General features: G+C 36.9%; 3 protein-coding genes across 7 annotated transcripts; all 3 read left to right on the top strand.

Moving 5' to 3' along the window:
• Positions 1–717: 717 nt before the first annotated feature.
• On the top strand, positions 718–2733 carry LOC116018016 (coiled-coil-helix-coiled-coil-helix domain-containing protein 10, mitochondrial-like). Of its 2 annotated transcripts, none has more exons than XM_031258595.1 (5): positions 718–869; positions 1659–1709; positions 1884–1967; positions 2063–2238; positions 2388–2733. In XM_031258595.1, exons 1-5 carry the CDS (start codon positions 848–850, stop codon positions 2478–2480), a joined length of 426 nt encoding a protein of 141 aa, XP_031114455.1. In that variant the 5' UTR covers positions 718–847; the 3' UTR covers positions 2481–2733. The 2 variants fall into 2 exon arrangements, with proteins under 2 accessions (XP_031114455.1, XP_031114456.1); XM_031258596.1 differs by having other exon boundaries at positions 790–866.
• Positions 2734–3132: 399 nt separating this feature from the next.
• On the top strand, positions 3133–7532 carry LOC116031621. Of its 4 annotated transcripts, XM_031273887.1 has the most exons (10): positions 3133–3464; positions 3591–3617; positions 4084–4203; positions 4458–4626; positions 4821–4919; positions 5012–5086; positions 5192–6599; positions 6642–6861; positions 7122–7123; positions 7194–7532. In XM_031273887.1, exons 1-10 carry the CDS (start codon positions 3349–3351, stop codon positions 7427–7429), a joined length of 2472 nt encoding a protein of 823 aa, XP_031129747.1. In that variant the 5' UTR covers positions 3133–3348; the 3' UTR covers positions 7430–7532. The 4 variants fall into 4 exon arrangements, with proteins under 4 accessions (XP_031129747.1, XP_031129738.1, XP_031129731.1 ...); XM_031273878.1 differs by having other exon boundaries at positions 3134–3464; positions 6642–6843; positions 6886–7532; XM_031273871.1 differs by having other exon boundaries at positions 3136–3464; positions 6642–6835; positions 6878–7532.
• Positions 7533–9372: 1840 nt separating this feature from the next.
• On the top strand, positions 9373–12545 carry LOC116031645. Its single transcript, XM_031273909.1, has 8 exons — positions 9373–9491; positions 9624–9650; positions 10519–10638; positions 10824–10992; positions 11219–11275; positions 11378–11434; positions 11534–11593; positions 11704–12545. Exons 1-8 carry the CDS (start codon positions 9445–9447, stop codon positions 12385–12387), a joined length of 1221 nt encoding a protein of 406 aa, XP_031129769.1. The 5' UTR covers positions 9373–9444; the 3' UTR covers positions 12388–12545.
• The last annotated feature ends 3574 nt before the right edge of the window (positions 12546–16119 follow it).

The following is a 16119-nucleotide window of genomic DNA, read 5'->3' as shown; positions in this document are numbered from 1 at the left end:
TATGTATGCATTAGCTAAGGAATTGATTTTTATGTTTGATTGTAAATAATGGTTTTATAATGATACAATTCTTAGGTTGTATAGGAGTACCTTTCTTCAAGTTAAGAGTTATATTTTAAAAAGTGACAGAGAAAATATGCTATACTTCGAGTGACAATCCAACTCTGATCCATAAAAGAGAGATGAGAGAATAAAGTCTTCCGACTTGACATTATGGGGTGTTTGGTAAATACGGAGTACCTGTTAATTGCTTGTGTTAATATGTTTGAGTGTTTGATTAGTTGATAATATTAGCTGATTATAATATAAAGATGTTTGGTAAATTAATTGTCAGCTGATATATAGCTAAAAACTTATTACTTGCAAAATGACTTTCTAAAAAAGTTTATTGAAAAAACTTGTTTGAGCTGTTTCTTTGAATTTTAACATTTTGGAGCAATAAGTTGTTACAAAAAATTAATTAATCAAACAATTATATTGGTTATTTAATCAATTCAAACAGCTAATAGTGATCAAATAAGTTAAAATTGGTTGATAAGTTAATTTTGTGATCAAATTGGGCCAAAAGTTTCAATTAAAGAACACTATTGGGGCAGAAGTGAAAAACAATAATTTGACTATTCTCCGCAGTTATACAGTAATGTCAAGTCCAGTTTTCCTACGTAGACCTCATCGCTGATTGGTTAACGATCTATGTTTCGCGATCAAGGCACTGCCACGTAGCAGTACAAAGCGTCACGCTTTACTTTACCCAATTTCTAGGGTTTTTGTGAACTTGAAAAAGCCTCGCATCAACGTCTTTCCTCGCTGTCTCTCTCTCGGTTGCGCCGCCTCTATCTCTGAAAACATGCCTCGCCGGAGCTCTGGTGGTAATAATCTATTGTTTAATCTCATTCTCATTCATCTATTTGCATACCTGCATATCTACTATTTGGATTTCTAGCATTACATGCGATTTCCGCTCTTTTGCGGAGAGATAAAATGTAAAGCATTGTAGATTTGAACTTTGGAGAACTGGTTGCGCGGTAGGTTTTGTTCGATGATAGAAATCGTGTTGAATGCTTTGAGCTTTGATAGTCGGTATTGAGTGTGGATTGGCCTTTTTTCTTCGTCTTCTGTATTGGTTAGGGCTTAGGTATTCATTGACATTGAAATAGATTTGCCATGCCCTTTTTCGGTTTACATTGTCTAACTTTAAGTTTAAGATGCATCTAAGTTATATGGAGTGCTACAGTATCATTTTTCAAACAATTATGGATAGTTTTGCAGAGTCTGTATGCTTTACGCCTTTTATACCCTTCATTACATCACCTAAAATCTTATTAATTGAGCCATGTGTTGCCAGAAATGGAGTATGGACATGTGAGGAACTGAAAGTCTGAAACCCTGTGTTGTTGCCTCCCCAAGTGAGGGCAAAAAAACTTGTTCCATTTTGTAGAAGTTGAAATTACTAGGTTATTTTTTTATGGAGAGTGTAATTTTTTCTCATAATTTTGAACTCATGTGGGATTAGTATTTTCGGTTGTATCTCACAGTTGTAAACTCATATGTGGGTGTTTGGCTTCCAGCTTGTTTCTTATTCAATTGAGATGTCTGTACTTTGCATTTTAGTACTCTTAATCTGATTGATATGTTACTTCTCATAATTTGTGATTCAGGAAGATCTGCACCCCGTCCTGCTCCTCGTCGAGCTCCACCTCCAGCTCCTGGTATTGCTCTTTTGCACCCGTGATGCTATTATGTTGACATGAATGTTTAGCCTTGTTTGTGATATTCTTCCATCTGGTTTTAATTGTTAATCCTTATATATTTCTGTATTTCTGAGTAAATTTGGTATTCTCCCTCTCGAGGTACTTAAGTCTTTCATTGTTTTGTTGTTGCAGTCAACCATGCCCCGCCCCCAGCTCCTGTCCAAAGCAGTGGTGGGGGATCTATGCTTGGAAACATAGGATCAACCATAGCTCAAGGTGATTTGATACACCCGTTTGTCGATACAGTTTATCTTTTGCTGATGAAAATATCCTTAAGATTTGACTCCCTTCTATTTTCCGCTGTTTCACAGGCATGGCTTTTGGTACTGGAAGTGCTGTGGCACATAGGGCTGTTGATGCCGTCATGGGTCCTCGCACCGTTCAGCATGAAATGGTCGGAGGTCCAGCACCCGATGCTCAAGCACCCACCACCAACAGCGTTGGTGGCTCTGATGCTTGCGGCATGCACACTAAGGCTTTCCAAGATGTAAGCCGAATTTCCTCTTTTCTTTCACTGTTACCTGTGCTTGAATGGTACATTGCCCTTTATTCTTTCGTACACTTGCAAAGTTTCCATAATGATTCTTTATCGCTAAAAGATTTATCACATTTGTTTCGCAACAATTTCCTTTGCAGTGCTTGAATAGCTCCGGAAATGACATTAGCAAGTGCCAATTCTACATGGATATGCTGTCCGAGTGCAGAAGGAACTCAATGCTGAATGCTTAAGCCTGAAGCTTTTTTACTGCTGTTCTGATAATCAAACTGCTATCAAATTTCCCTCCATGATTATGGGGCATTTGATGCTACTATTATACAATCCAATAAGTTTTTATACAATTTCGGATGTGCTACTTTCTTTGCCTGTAATGGACCATTATCCATGGTGTCTTTGGTTTCATTTTCAGTAAAAGACATACTGGATATGCTAGATGTTAAACTTGATTGATTACTTCCTGTTCTATTTTATATTGCTTGCTCTCTTCTGTTTTTTTTTATTTTTATTTTTTTAAAATGTTGTTTCCTATAATTTCAAAATGTGGAATTTTTTAAATGTTAATTTTAAATATAATTAATATTTTATTTGTAAAAAATTTGGCAAATTATACCATGACTACGAGTCTGCCTTGTATTGTAGACCTTGATTTGAAAATACGTAATAACATTTATATTTTGTATTTGTAATTGACACATTCTGTAATTGCATCTGAATTTTTGTGGATAACAATTGAAAAAATGAGTATTCATCATTTTTGTAGAACATCTAAAAATAGTATGTATATTTGTTGAGATAGGTACAGACACTAACTTAATGAGATAATGAAATAACTATACGGACAGATGGTACGGATAGATTCTGTAGTTTACTTACCCAAGAAGTTCATTATTGATTATCGGAAAAAAGACAAGGGTACTGTCAGTCCGTCACCACATTAAAATCCCAAAATTGTCCTTGGTGTTTGACCCCACGCGCTGTTCATTTTCTCCAATCTCCGTGGCATTTCCGCAATTTATTTTAATAGTCGGGGACATTTCCGGTACCCCAATTTCCTTTCCCTTCAAAAGTCACTTTCCAGTCGTCTTTTTCAGTCTTGCCATGTCTGGGCAGCTCAAGACTTCATCGTATATTCGTATGTCCGAGTGGAGCAGAGAAGAAATCTCTCAGATGGGTCTTCTGAAATTTGGGCTTCTCTGCATTGATTTTTTTGCCTGGTAATCCATCATCTTCTTCATTTCTCAACTGCATGAATCTGTATATACATACATTATAGAGAGTATAGATGTCTGTATATACGTATATGAACCGTATAAATGTACTGCTTTCTCTTCTGCTTGCAGGCCTATGCTTGCTCTGGCTTATCCTCTGTAAGCTTTCTCTTGAAACTCCTTCTCTTGCTTGGAAGATTAAAGCTGCAGTCTTGATTATTTATTTCATTGTATTTTGATTTAGATTGTATATTATTGCAGTGCTGCAAAGTGAAATGTGTAAAGGTTGTTGTTTTTGTTTACTGCCAAAAGTTTTGTTCTTTCTTTAATATTGTTGATGGCTTGATTCATCATCCTATTATGTTTGAAATGGCAATGATAATATGGACCAGCTAAGTTGGTCGGGCTGTTTACTTGATAAACACAAGTTTGACTTTCAACGGAAGCCTCTTATTGCTTTCTTGGTTTGAGTCGTTCAGTTAAGACCAACTTACTATTGGTCTTCTTAGGAAAAAAAAGCCCTTATTTGAGAAATGGGATTTAAAAGGGGAAAATCTCTATATTTTTACCTCCTATTTGATCCATCATGGCTTGAAAAAATGGGATTTTTCTTGTGAATAAACAGGTGTGTTTCAATCAGGGCAATTGAGACTGGTTCCAAGTATCACATGAGAAAGCTGGTAACCTATTGGACTGTTTTGTCCATTGTGTCTCTCTTTGAGCATACATTGAGAGTAATGGAATGGTAATTTGCTTTTATTCTACTTAGATCTTGAGTGCTTAGCATAATATATATGAACACGTGTTCTTTATGGCCCGTCAAGAAGTATTCTGCCCGCACACATGTTAGAACTTCAATTTAGAAAGAACACATCTTACTATGTCTCGTAACTGATAGTGAGTTATATATATATTATCGTTAACATTGAGGAAGGAAGAGTGATTAGGTCTGTTCATCTAGCATTCACTACTGTTTTCTGCCATTTGTTATGACTGCAGGGTGCCTCTGTGGCCTTACTTGAAACTGGTTGGCACTTTCTGGTTGGTGGTACCTCGGTTCAATGGCGCTTGTTATGCTTATGATTGTCTTGTTAATGCAGACTTGGGCGCGAAACTGCACTGCATTCTTTCCCAGATTAACCATGCGTTTTTGGCTCACAAACACCTTGTATGGTCAATTTTGTCTTTCTTTTTTATGATTATGATCTTATCTGTTGTGAACAAGTAAACTACATTACATAGGATGTAACCTAGTACAGAAACCTGAACATCAGTTGTGGATTTTGCTGGTTCTGTTAGTATGACCTCTTTTGCAATGGCGTTCATGTTACATAACGTTTCATCTTTTGTGTTCTTGAACAGTTGAACTCTCCTGAAAACGGATGTTGCTGTCGCCTTATGCAGCCTATAGCTATCAAAGGCATGGAACAGACAACAGAACAAGGAACCGAGGAAACAAAAGTAATAACGCAATTTTGTTGTCTGAATTTCAGTCTTTTGTTGGATTCTGTGTTGTCCTTAACTATCTCGACAACCAATTGTTGCTCTCGCAGTCTCGCCTTGTGCAGTCTAAAGAGTTCAAAGCCATGGAACAGACAACAGAACAAGGAATTACCGAGGAAAGAAAGGTAACAATGTGACATCATTTTCCCGAATTTCAGTCTGTTTTTTGGATTCATTGCTCCCCTGCAAGAACATGTAGCCGTGATTATAATCTCCTGCCTCGATTGTAGGTTAAAAGTGCAGTTGACAACATAGGACAGATGCAGAAACAAGAAACTGAAGCTCCATGGGTGAAGGGAATCCCTGTGGCTAACGCTGCAGAAGAGAAAACTATCCCAGAGATAAATTCTTCAAAGCTAATTCAGAGAGAATGGACTTGTGCTGTGTGCCAAGTGACTACTACTAGTGAGAATAATTTGAAATCCCATCTTGGAGGGAAGATGCATAGAACCAATTGCGCGGAGCTGAAACCAATCAAGTGGGTCACAAAAGACCCAGGATCTTCTTCCCCCAAAGCAACAGATCTTCCAAATCAAGTGAAAAACGAACCAGCAAAGCATGCACCTGCAGGAGGAAGGTTAAAACAGGAAACCGATGTCAAACCAGAGAAGGTAACCGGTCTTCCAAATCAGGTTACAAATGAGTCAGCAAAGCACGCACCCATAGAAGGCGAATGGAAGCTGACAACCAGTGGTAAGCAGGAGAAGATCCAAGCGAATGCATCTGGAGAAGAAGAAAGTTCTGTTAATGTTGGTGCAGATCCTAGGCCATATTGCAGCATCTGTAATATTTGGATTTCTAGGGAGGCTGATGTGGTGTCCCACTTGAAGGCTAGAAAGCACATGTCTAAACTCAAACAAATGGGGATTATGACAGCAAATGAACCAGCAAAACCAGAGAAGGAAACAGGTCTTCAAAACCAAGTTGAAAATGAGCCAGCAAAGCCTAATGCCCCTGCAGAAGGAGAATCAAAGCAGAAAACCGATGCTAGTGTAAGTACAGATTCTAAACCATATTGTAGCTTCTGTAATATTTGGCCTCCATGCGAGGCCGCTTTAGTTGTTCACTTGAAGGGGAGAAAGCACTTGTCTAAACTCAAACAAATGGGCATTTTGATGGCCAATGAACCAGCAAAACCAGAGAAGGAAACTGGTCTTCAAAACCAAGTTAAAATTGAGCCAGCGAAGCCTAATGCCCCTGCAGAAGAAGGATCAATGCAGAAAACCGATGCTAGTGTTATTACAGATTCTAAACTATATTGTAGCTTCTGTAATATTTGGCTTCCATGCGAGGCTGCTTTAGTGGTTCACTTGAAGGGGAGAAAGCACTTATCTAAGCTCAAACAAATGGGCATTTTGATGGCCAATGAACCTGCAAAACCAGAGAAGGAAACAGGTCTTCAAATCCAAGTTGAAAATGAGCCAGCAAAGCCTAATTCCCCTGCAGAAGAAGGATCAAAACAGAAAACCAATGCTAGTGTTAGTACAGATGCTAAACCATATTGTAGCTTCTGTAATATTTGGCCTCCAAGCGAGGCTGATTTGGTGGCTCACTTGAAGGGGAGAAAGCACTTGTCTAAACTCAAACAAATGGGCATTTTGATGGCCAATGAACCTGCAAAACCAGAGAAGGAAACAGGTCTTCAAATCCAAGTTGAAAATGAGCCAGCAAAGCCTACAGGTCTTCAAATCCAAGTTGAAAATGAGCCAGCAAAGCCTAATTCCCCTGCAGAAGAAGGATCAAAACAGAAAACCAATGCTAGTGTTAGTACAGATGCTAAACCATATTGTAGCTTCTGTAATATTTGGCCTCCAAGCGAGGCTGATTTGGTGGCTCACTTGAAGGGGAGAAAGCACTTGTCTAAACTCAAACAAATGGGCATTTTGATGGCCAATGAACCGTCTAAACTCAAACAAATGGGCATTTTGATGGCCAATGAACCCGCAAATCACACACCTGCAGGAGGAGGATCAAAGCAGGAAACTAATGTCAAACCAGAGAAGGCAACGGGTCTTGAAAACCAAGTTGGAAATGAGCCAGCAAAGCCTAATGCCCCTGCAGAAGGAGGATCAAAGCAGAAAACCGATGCTAGTGTGAGTACAGATTCTAAACCATTTTGTAGCTTCTGTAATATTTGGCCTCCATGCGAAGCCGCTTTAGTGGTTCACTTGAAGGGGAGAAAGCACTTGTCTAAACTCAAACAAATGGGCATTATGATTCCAAATGAACCAGCAAAACCAGAGAAGGAAACTGGTCTTCAAAACCAAGTTGAAAATGAGCCAGCAAAGCCTAATGCCCCTGCAGAAGGAGGATCAAAGCAGAAAACCGATGCTAGTGTTAGTACAGATTCTAAACCATATTGTAGCTTCTGTAACATTTGGCCTCCATGCGAGGCTGCTTTAGTGGCTCACTTGAAGGGGAGAAAGCACTTGTCTAAGCTCAAACAAATGGGCATTCTGATGGTGTAAAACATATGCATTTTGGAAAAAACTGCTCCATCTATGGGGGTTCTTGTATGTAAATCTAAGTACTGTTATTCTCAGCTTTGTGTAGTATGCAAATATTGAGAAATCTGGACTCTTGTGTTTACAATTTCTTCATTCTAACTTTGAGTGTTCAAATCATTGCATACTTGGAGCACAAGGTCATTATAAATCTATAATAATCAGAAAGTCACACAATATAATAATTTTGTATACCAGATTGTTGTGGCGAAGGCGTGACTTTATTTCATCAATGGTTACAAGGATGGCGGGTGGAAGTATGGAGGGCCAGCCAGGTTTAGCGTCTCGATTGTTAGGTAAGTATAATGAAATAAAATCACGCCTTCAAGGAAATTCAGGGAATACTTAGTGCAATCAGAAGGGGAAATCCTGCTGATTATTCTCATCTGCATCAACTCAGCCAATTCCAAGAACATTATAGATGATGTTGAGGTTTTGAGGCCACATTTTCCAAGGCTGTTGTGGATTAAGGTGGGAAACCTGGGTGAAAGAACATTGTTTCTGTCGTTTATTACTACGCTAAAAGTTATAATTAGTAGCGAAGGTATAATTTTATTTTCTTAAGCCGCCATTACATTTTCGAAAGGTAATGTGCTGGACTTGTTTCCTAGTAATGCTTTTGGTTTCTTAGTGTTCAATAATAGTTTTGTAGGGTGTATTACTATACAATACGCCTTAACTTAATTACCTATCTCCTGTTATTTATGAACTTATTTTAGATTGGTTGACCACTTGAGTTATGTTTTGGGAGTGTTCACTTATTAATTTGGTCTATGTAACCTAAGATATAGTGATTGGTAAAACTTTACTTCATTTATAATGGTCAAATCTACAACGATCAAGTTTACAACTTACAAGATTGGAACGCTAGATCGTATGTAAAAGGAATCAAACTCCTTCTATTCAAATATGTTTGTGTAGTATATTGGTATATTGGTAAAATGAGGACATGCATTACATAAAATTACAAAGTGTATCTATGTAAAACACTAAAACTACATCCAAACTTTTCGAATCTGAAAATGCACCCTATGATTATATCATATTCTTGAAAACCCAAGAATAACAGCAAAGGCCAAATTATAATAGTGGGTCTAAAAATTAGTTTAGGCCTATATATATAAAAGAGCATAAAGTGTTTAGAACCTAGAAAAGGTCACAAAATTACGTACCATTGGGTTTTAAACCAAACACGATTTCCTAATTGAATATATTCTCCGTGGAGATAATGATTAGTACTTAAATAGTCACCAAAAAAATTATTTAATTTAATGAATCAAAAAATCAGGATTGTGTATGATTTGCTTATATTATTAATTTGTTTATGAAGTTAGAGTACAATTATCTATAAACTTGTGTTTTTGGGTATAGGTTTGAGATACGGAGTATTAAATTAGTTGGATATTGCCTGTTAGATTTGACTTATTAAATTTTATTGCACAAATTTAATTAGCTTATGGTATAATTGGTTATTTTAGAGGTAAGTAATAAATGTGAAAGTGTTAATTGTTTAATTTATGGATTGCCAATAAAAATAAAAACTTTTCATTTTTAAAAATTTATAGATAATGTATAGTTACTTAACTCAAATCTAATGAGATATTTGTCTCAAATACTGTTTACTGAACCAATAAATGACAAATAACTGTACGGACAGATGGTACGAGTAGATTCTGTAGTTTACTTACTCACGAAGTTCATTATTGATTTTCGGAAGAAAGGCAAGTGTACCGTCAACGCATTGAAATCCCAAAATTGTCCTCTGTGTTTGCACCTCACGCGCTGTTCATTTCCTCAAATCTCCGTGGCATTTCCGCAATTATTGTAAAAGTCAGGAACATTTTCGGTACCCCTATTTCCTCTCCCTACAAAAATCACTTTCCCGTCGTCTCTTGCAGTCTTGCCATGTCTGGGCAGCTCAAGACATCATCGTACGTCCTTAGAAAATCCGAGAGAAGATCATAGAAGAAACCTCTCAGATGGGTCTTCTGCAATTTGGGCTTATCTGCATTGATTTCCTTGCCTGGTAATCCATCTTTTCCTTCATTTCTGAACTGCATGAATCTGTATAAATGGATACATACATTATAGAGAGTATAGATGTCTGTATATACGTATATGGACGGTATAAATGTACTGCTTTGTCTTCTGCTTGCAGGCCTATGATTGCTCTGGCTTATCCTCTGTAAGTTTTCTCTTGAAATTCCTTTTTCTTGTTTGGAAGATTAAAGTTGCAGTCTTGATTATTTATTTCATTATATTTTGATTTAGATTGTATATTATTGCAGTGTTGCAAAGTGAAATGTGTAAAGGTTGTTTGTTCTTGTTTACTGCCAAAAGTTTTGTTCTTTCCTTGATATTCTTGATGGCTTGATTCACTTTAAATGGCAATGATAATCTGGACGGTCATCCATTAATTTGGTAACTACAAGTTTGACTCTAATGGGGTGGTCTATTGACTTTCTTAATTTGAGTAGATCAATTATGGGCATGGTTGAAAAAATTGTTAGGCGTTCATCAGCCCTCGAGGAGCGCTTAGGACACCTAGGAGGGGATTAATCAGCGCCTAGGTGGCGCCAATGTATTTTTTATTTTTAAAAATTTGTTTAAGTATCTTTAATTTGTTAAAGACTAATAATTATAAATTATATAATAGTTAATACTAAAATATTAAATATTAACCTAAAAAAATATAGAGTTTGTACAATTTAGTGTTATTTCGCTCACAACGTTGTTTTGAGTGAAATACCTATTAAAAAAAAAAAAGAACAATAGTTAATTGGCCCTCTAGGCGGCTTACTCGGTGCCTAGGAGGCCTAGGCAGCAGCGCCTAAGCGGCCTAGGCGTTGGTTGGCGGCCTAGGTGGTCGCCTAGACCACCATTTAAGGTGATACGCTAGGTGGTCCAGCGGGATTTTTGCAACACTGGTTATGGGCGAACAGAGAATCTTTATTTGAGAAATGGGATTGAAAATGGGAAAATCTCTATATTTTTACCTCCTATTTGATCCATCATGGCTTGAAAAAAATGGGATTTTTCTTGTGAATAAACAGGTGTGCTTCAATCAGGGCAATTGAGACTGGTTCCAAGCATCACATGAGAAAGCTGGTCACCTATTGGACTGTTTTCTCCATTGTATCTCTCTTTGAGCATACATTGAGAGTAATGGAATGGTAATTTGCTTCTACTCTACTTGGATCTTGAGTGTTTAGCATAATATATATGAGCACATGTGTTGCTTATGGCCCGCCCGTCAAGAAGTATTCTGCTCGCATACACTTTACGTTACAGAACTTTTAGTTTAGACAGAACACATCTTACTATGTCCCGTAACTGATAGTGAGTTTTATCACTGCAGGGTGCCTCTGTGGCCTTACATAAAACTGGTTGGCACCTTCTGGTTGGTGGTACCTCGGTTCAATGGCGCTTGTTATGCTTATGATTGTCTTGTTAATGCAGACTTGGGCGCGAAACTGCACTGCATTCTTTCCCAGATTAGCCACGCGCTTTTAGCTCACAAACACCTTGTATGGTCAATTTTGTGTTCTTTCTTTTTAATGATCTTGTCTGTTGTGAACAAGTAAACTTCATTACATAGGATGTAACCTAGTACAGAAACCTGAACTTCAGTTGTGGATTTTGCTGGTTCAGTTAGTATGACCTCTTTTGCAAATGGTGTTCATGTTACATAACGTTTCGTCGTTTGTGTTCTTGAACTCTCCTGACAACGAATTTTGCTATTGCCTTATGCAGTCTATAGATATGAAAGCCATGGAACAGACAACAGAACAAGGAACCGAGGAAACAAAGGTAATAATGCAACTTCGTTTTTCTGAATTTCAGTCTTTTGTTGGATTCTTTGTCCTTAATTCTCTCGACTCGACAACAAATTGTCGCTCTCGCCTTGTGCAGTCTAAAGATTTCAAATCCATGGAACAGACAACAGAACATGGAACTGAGGGAACAAAGGTAACAATGTGACTTCATTTTCTGAATTTCAGTCTTTCGTTGGATTCTATGTTGTCCTTAACTCTCATGACAACAAATTGTCGCTATTGCATTGTGCAGTCTTTAGATATCAGAGCCGTGGAACAGACAACAAAACAAGGAATTCCCGAGGAAAGAAAGGTAACAATGTGACATCATTTTCTGAATTTCAGTCTTTTGTATTGGATTCATTGCTCCCCTTCAAGAACACGCTATGATTGTAATCTCGGATTCTCGGGCCTTGATTGCAGGTTAAAAGTGCAGTTGACAACATAGGAGAGATGCAGAGACAAGAAACTGAGCCTCCATTCGTGAAGGCAATCCCCGGGGCCAACGCTGCAGAAGAGAAAATTATCCCCGAGATAAACTCTTCAAAGCTAATTCAGAGAGAATGGACTTGTGCTGTGTGCCAAGTGACTACTACTAGTGAGCATGATTTGAAATGCCATCTTCGAGGGATGAGGCATAAAACCAATTGCGCAGAGCTGAAACCAATCAAGTGGGTCCCAGAACACCCGGGATCAAAACAGGCAGCTAGTGTTAGTGCAGATCCTAGGCTATATTGCAGGATCTGCAATATTTGGTGTTCGAGGGAGATTGACATGTCGTGCCACTTGAAGGGGCGAAAGCACTTGTCTAACCTTAACCTCAAACAAACAAGTGTTATGGTAGCAGAGAAGGCGACAGGTCGTCAATACCAAGTTAAAAACGAGCCAGCAAGGCCGAACTCCCCAGCAAACGGAGGATCAAAGCAGAAAACTAATGGTAACGAAGAGAAGGCGCCCGACCAAAAAGGAATTCGAGCAAATGGGAATAATGCTAGTGTTGGTAAAGATTACAATCTATATTGTGGCCTCTGTAATATTTGGGCTCCATGTAAGGCTGCCATGGTGGCTCACTTAAAGGGGAAAAAGCACTTATCTAACCTCAAATAAATGGGCATTCTGATGGGGTAAAACATATGCATTTTGGAAATTACTGCTCCATATATGGGGGTTCTTGAATGTAAAATCTAAGGGTGTATGGAACTATGCTGTAATTCTCAGCTTTGTGTAGTATGCAAATATTGAGAAATCTGGACTCTTCTGATTTACATATTCTTCACTCTAATTCTTGGAGCACAAGGTCTCTATAATAATCAGAAAGTAGACTTCACAATATAATAATTTTGTATATACCAGATTGTTTGATCTGTAAAGCTGGGAGGGAAGTCTAAAAATAGCATTTTGTATACCATATTGTTATGGTGAAGGTGTGACTTTATTTCAACTGTGGTTACAAGTCTAGTGTCACTATACATAAATATAATGAAATGAAGTTGTCCTCAAGGCATAACTCTATGGTTGAAAGTTTGAGTGTAAGGGATGTAGTAATCCCACATAGGATAGAATCTCAAATTGGAGGCAGGAGGTGAGACTCTTGGAAAAAAAACATAGCACTCAGATCACTGCGTCATTAAGACACATCCCACGATTCATTTCTATTCACAAAAGCCAAGGGCATAGGTGTGAGGGGCCTTTAAGTTTGACGTTCAAACTTATAATGAAATAAAGTAACTCCTTTGCCACACCCATCATTACCCATCACAAATTCTGATGGTATATTGGTATTATTGTAGGAAAATAATACTCCTTCCATCTTATTTTATGTGTCGGGTTCAGTTAAGTCTTAAATGAAGTTATTTACAATTTAATTTTTCATAATATTATGTTTAAAATTAGTATTTGAAATTTATATATTTAGAAACTACATTAAAAGTACTCCGTACTATTAAACACACAAAAAAAATCAAATTTAAAAATTATAAGAAAATGCTAATAGAAATAAGCAAAGAATGGACCGTGGATTTCCTCCAATTGCAATTTCCTCCAAGCAAGCAATGTAATTTGGGAATTCATTGAATTGCAATTCAATGAATTTCAATTACCCCCAAACTACACTCAATCAAACAACCCCTTAACTCAATAAGATTGTGGATGAATAAATTATGGTGACTCAATTTATTAATAGAGATTAGACTTTGATCTCTTGGAACAAAATTTACTTCTGTAACTAGTTGAGCTGTCCATGCAAACTGAACAAATGGTATTCCAGAGAAGGCACCAAAACTGCTTTTCACACACCCTGCACGCGTCTTGCATGCGTGCGTTTCTTTTTCAAATTCTTTTAACTTCTGGGTTCATAAAAAACTTAAATTTAAAGTAAAAATATATTTATTTATTTAAAAGTTAGTCCATAATTGTTCGCATAAGCAGCTCAAATTGTCACATATATGAAGTTTTGAAGGAAAAAAAATTGAGTTAATACCAATATAGTTCTCGACTATAGTGGTTTTACTCAATTTAGTCCTAAGTGACTTTTTGTACTCTATTTAGTTCTCGACTTTAATGGTTTTACCCACTTTAGTCCTCGATTAAGAATTTTGTTTGTTGAGTGTTAATAACAAGATTAACATGGTAATTTCACTTCTATTTTATTTTTTTTATCAAATTAATTATTAATTATATGTCCTCTATGGCCTTACATAAAACTGGTTGGCACTTTCTTAGCTTGTTGGTGATACCGGAATTCAATGGCGCTTGTTATGCTTATGATTGTCTCGTTAATGCAGACTTGGGCGCGAAAATGCACTGCATTCTTTCCCAGTTTACTCGAGCTCTTTATGCTCAGAATCAACTTGTATGTTGAGTCTTTATTGTTAACTGCTTTCTTATCTTATCAGTTGTGGAACAATTAATTAAACTTCATTACATAGGATGTAACCTAGTATGTCAATTTTTCTGTTTCTGTTAGTATGTCCTCTGCAATGATTTCTTTTTATTTTACGAAGCCAAGGAACAGACAACAGAATTGAATCATGTGCTCCATCCAAATAAAATGTTTATATTATATTCATGTTCATACGCGTGTGCGGGCCAATTGACTTTCCTTTTGCATGGCTCTGATATCAAATTGAATCATGTGTTCCATTTGATAGTTGGACTGCACATTTATGTTTATATTATATTCATCCTCACAAACAGAACAAGAAACCGAGGAAACAATGGTAATACTGCAACTTTGTTTTCTGATTTTCAGTCTTTTTTTTGGATTCATTGCTTCCCTTCAAGAAAATGTAGCCATGATTGTAATTTCATGTCTTGATTGTAGGTCAAAAGGGCTGCTGACAACTTAGGAGAGATGCGGAAACAAGAAACCGAAGCTCCATGGGTGAAGGGAATCCCCGTGGCCATTTCTGCAGAAGAGAAATTTATCCCAGAGATAAATTCTTCAATGTTGATTCAGAGAGAATGGACTTGTGCTGTGTGCCAAGTCACTACTACTAGTGAGAATAATTTGAAATCCCATCTTGTAGGGAAGAGGCATAGAATGAATTGCAAGGAGCTGGAATCGAGCAAGCGGGTTACAAAAAGGCCCGAGATCTTCCTCTCCAGAAGCAATAGATCTCCCAAATCAAGTAAAAAAATGAACCAGCTAAGCATTCACCTTCAGGAAGAGGATTAAAGGCAACTGGAGATTACTGCTCCATATATGGAGGTTCTTGTATGTAAATATAAGGTTGTAAGGAACTAATAATTTTGTATACCAGATTGTTTGATTTGTATATGTACACCCAAAAAAAATCTAAGGTTTCAATCCGCACCTAATACCCTTGTTCTCACTATACCTCAAAGTGATTGGTCATTGACCTTTAGGGTATCTGAGATTTTTAGATCCTTTTTTGAGGTGCCAACTAGAGGAGAGCAAGAGAAAGACATCAAAGGAAAATGATAGAAAAAATGTAAAAGGATGTCTGTCAGGAAAATAAAAGTTACTGTAACCTGGCCGGCGTTATGCAATTTCTTTCGGCTGCTCTTCTTTTCGGTGGGTCTCACGATCAGAGACAAAAAAAAAAAAAACAAAAAAAAACTTCATTGCAGGAGGTTCTCACTTGTTCTCTCTTTCTCTTCAATCTCTCTCCTTCACATCACTCACATTTCCTAAAAATCACACTGAAATTCACTAATGTGGATGACCTTATTTATTTAATTTTTCATCAATTAGATATTGCAGATCAATGGTTTAAATTTGTCCACAAATTTTCATATAATTAGGATTATACATACATATATATATATATATATATATATATATATATATATATATATATATAATTAAAATATTCAAACTTGCTTTTGTTTAGACAAAATGCAAATAATAAAATTGTAGTGTAGGTTCTAGTTTCCGGTTTTACGTAGTTTAATAAGCCTGTTTCCTTAAACGTTTCAGGAACTTTTTTGGGTTCAGAGTTGAACTTGAACGTACAGGGTGTAAAGGTTGACGAGATTCCTTGAACAATGCGATCGACTTTCTACTTTTTTTTTTTTTTTTTTTTGCAAAAAATAAATAAATACTACGTAAATAAATTGGCACCTACTTTAATTTTTAAGATGGCACATTGAGTAAATTCTTACTATTTTTGTGTAATAATTTATAAGTAACACATGAAAAATAAATCATATTATAAAAATTTGTGAAAAAATTCGACTGAAAAAATATTAACAAGAATTGGACTGTGATATATATGTTGATACAATAATAATTCTCCACCTTAGCCATGCATCCTTTTGGAGCACTCTTTTTTATTTTTGTTTCTGCATCACATTGCCCCTTCCTTTGTCTAAGGA

Source organism: Ipomoea triloba, chromosome 1 (assembly GCF_003576645.1).
Source record: "Ipomoea triloba cultivar NCNSP0323 chromosome 1, ASM357664v1".
Classification (NCBI taxonomy): domain Eukaryota; kingdom Viridiplantae; phylum Streptophyta; class Magnoliopsida; order Solanales; family Convolvulaceae; genus Ipomoea; species Ipomoea triloba.
Note: the sequence above shows the minus strand (reverse complement) of the source record. Positions and strands in the feature narration are given on the sequence as shown.

Excerpts from the sequence above, each read along its gene's own strand:
- LOC116018016 (XM_031258595.1), top strand. The coding sequence starts at position 848 with ATGCCTCGCCGGAGCTCTGGTG. Across the intron at positions 1,710-1,883 it reads AGCTCCACCTCCAGCTCCTG|TCAACCATGCCCCGCCCCCA; the intron begins GTATTGCTCTTT and ends TTGTTGTTGCAG. Across the intron at positions 1,968-2,062 it reads AGGATCAACCATAGCTCAAG|GCATGGCTTTTGGTACTGGA; the intron begins GTGATTTGATAC and ends GCTGTTTCACAG.
- LOC116031621 (XM_031273878.1), top strand. The coding sequence starts at position 3,349 with ATGTCTGGGCAGCTCAAGACTTCATCGTATATTCGTATGTCCGAGTGG. Across the intron at positions 4,204-4,457 it reads ACATTGAGAGTAATGGAATG|GGTGCCTCTGTGGCCTTACT; the intron begins GTAATTTGCTTT and ends TTATGACTGCAG. Across the intron at positions 4,920-5,011 it reads AAGGAACCGAGGAAACAAAA|TCTCGCCTTGTGCAGTCTAA; the intron begins GTAATAACGCAA and ends TTGCTCTCGCAG.
- LOC116031645 (XM_031273909.1), top strand. The coding sequence starts at position 9,445 with ATGGGTCTTCTGCAATTTGGGCTTATCTGCATTGATTTCCTTGCCTG. Across the intron at positions 9,651-10,518 it reads ATTGCTCTGGCTTATCCTCT|GTGTGCTTCAATCAGGGCAA; the intron begins GTAAGTTTTCTC and ends GTGAATAAACAG. Across the intron at positions 10,639-10,823 it reads ACATTGAGAGTAATGGAATG|GGTGCCTCTGTGGCCTTACA; the intron begins GTAATTTGCTTC and ends TTATCACTGCAG.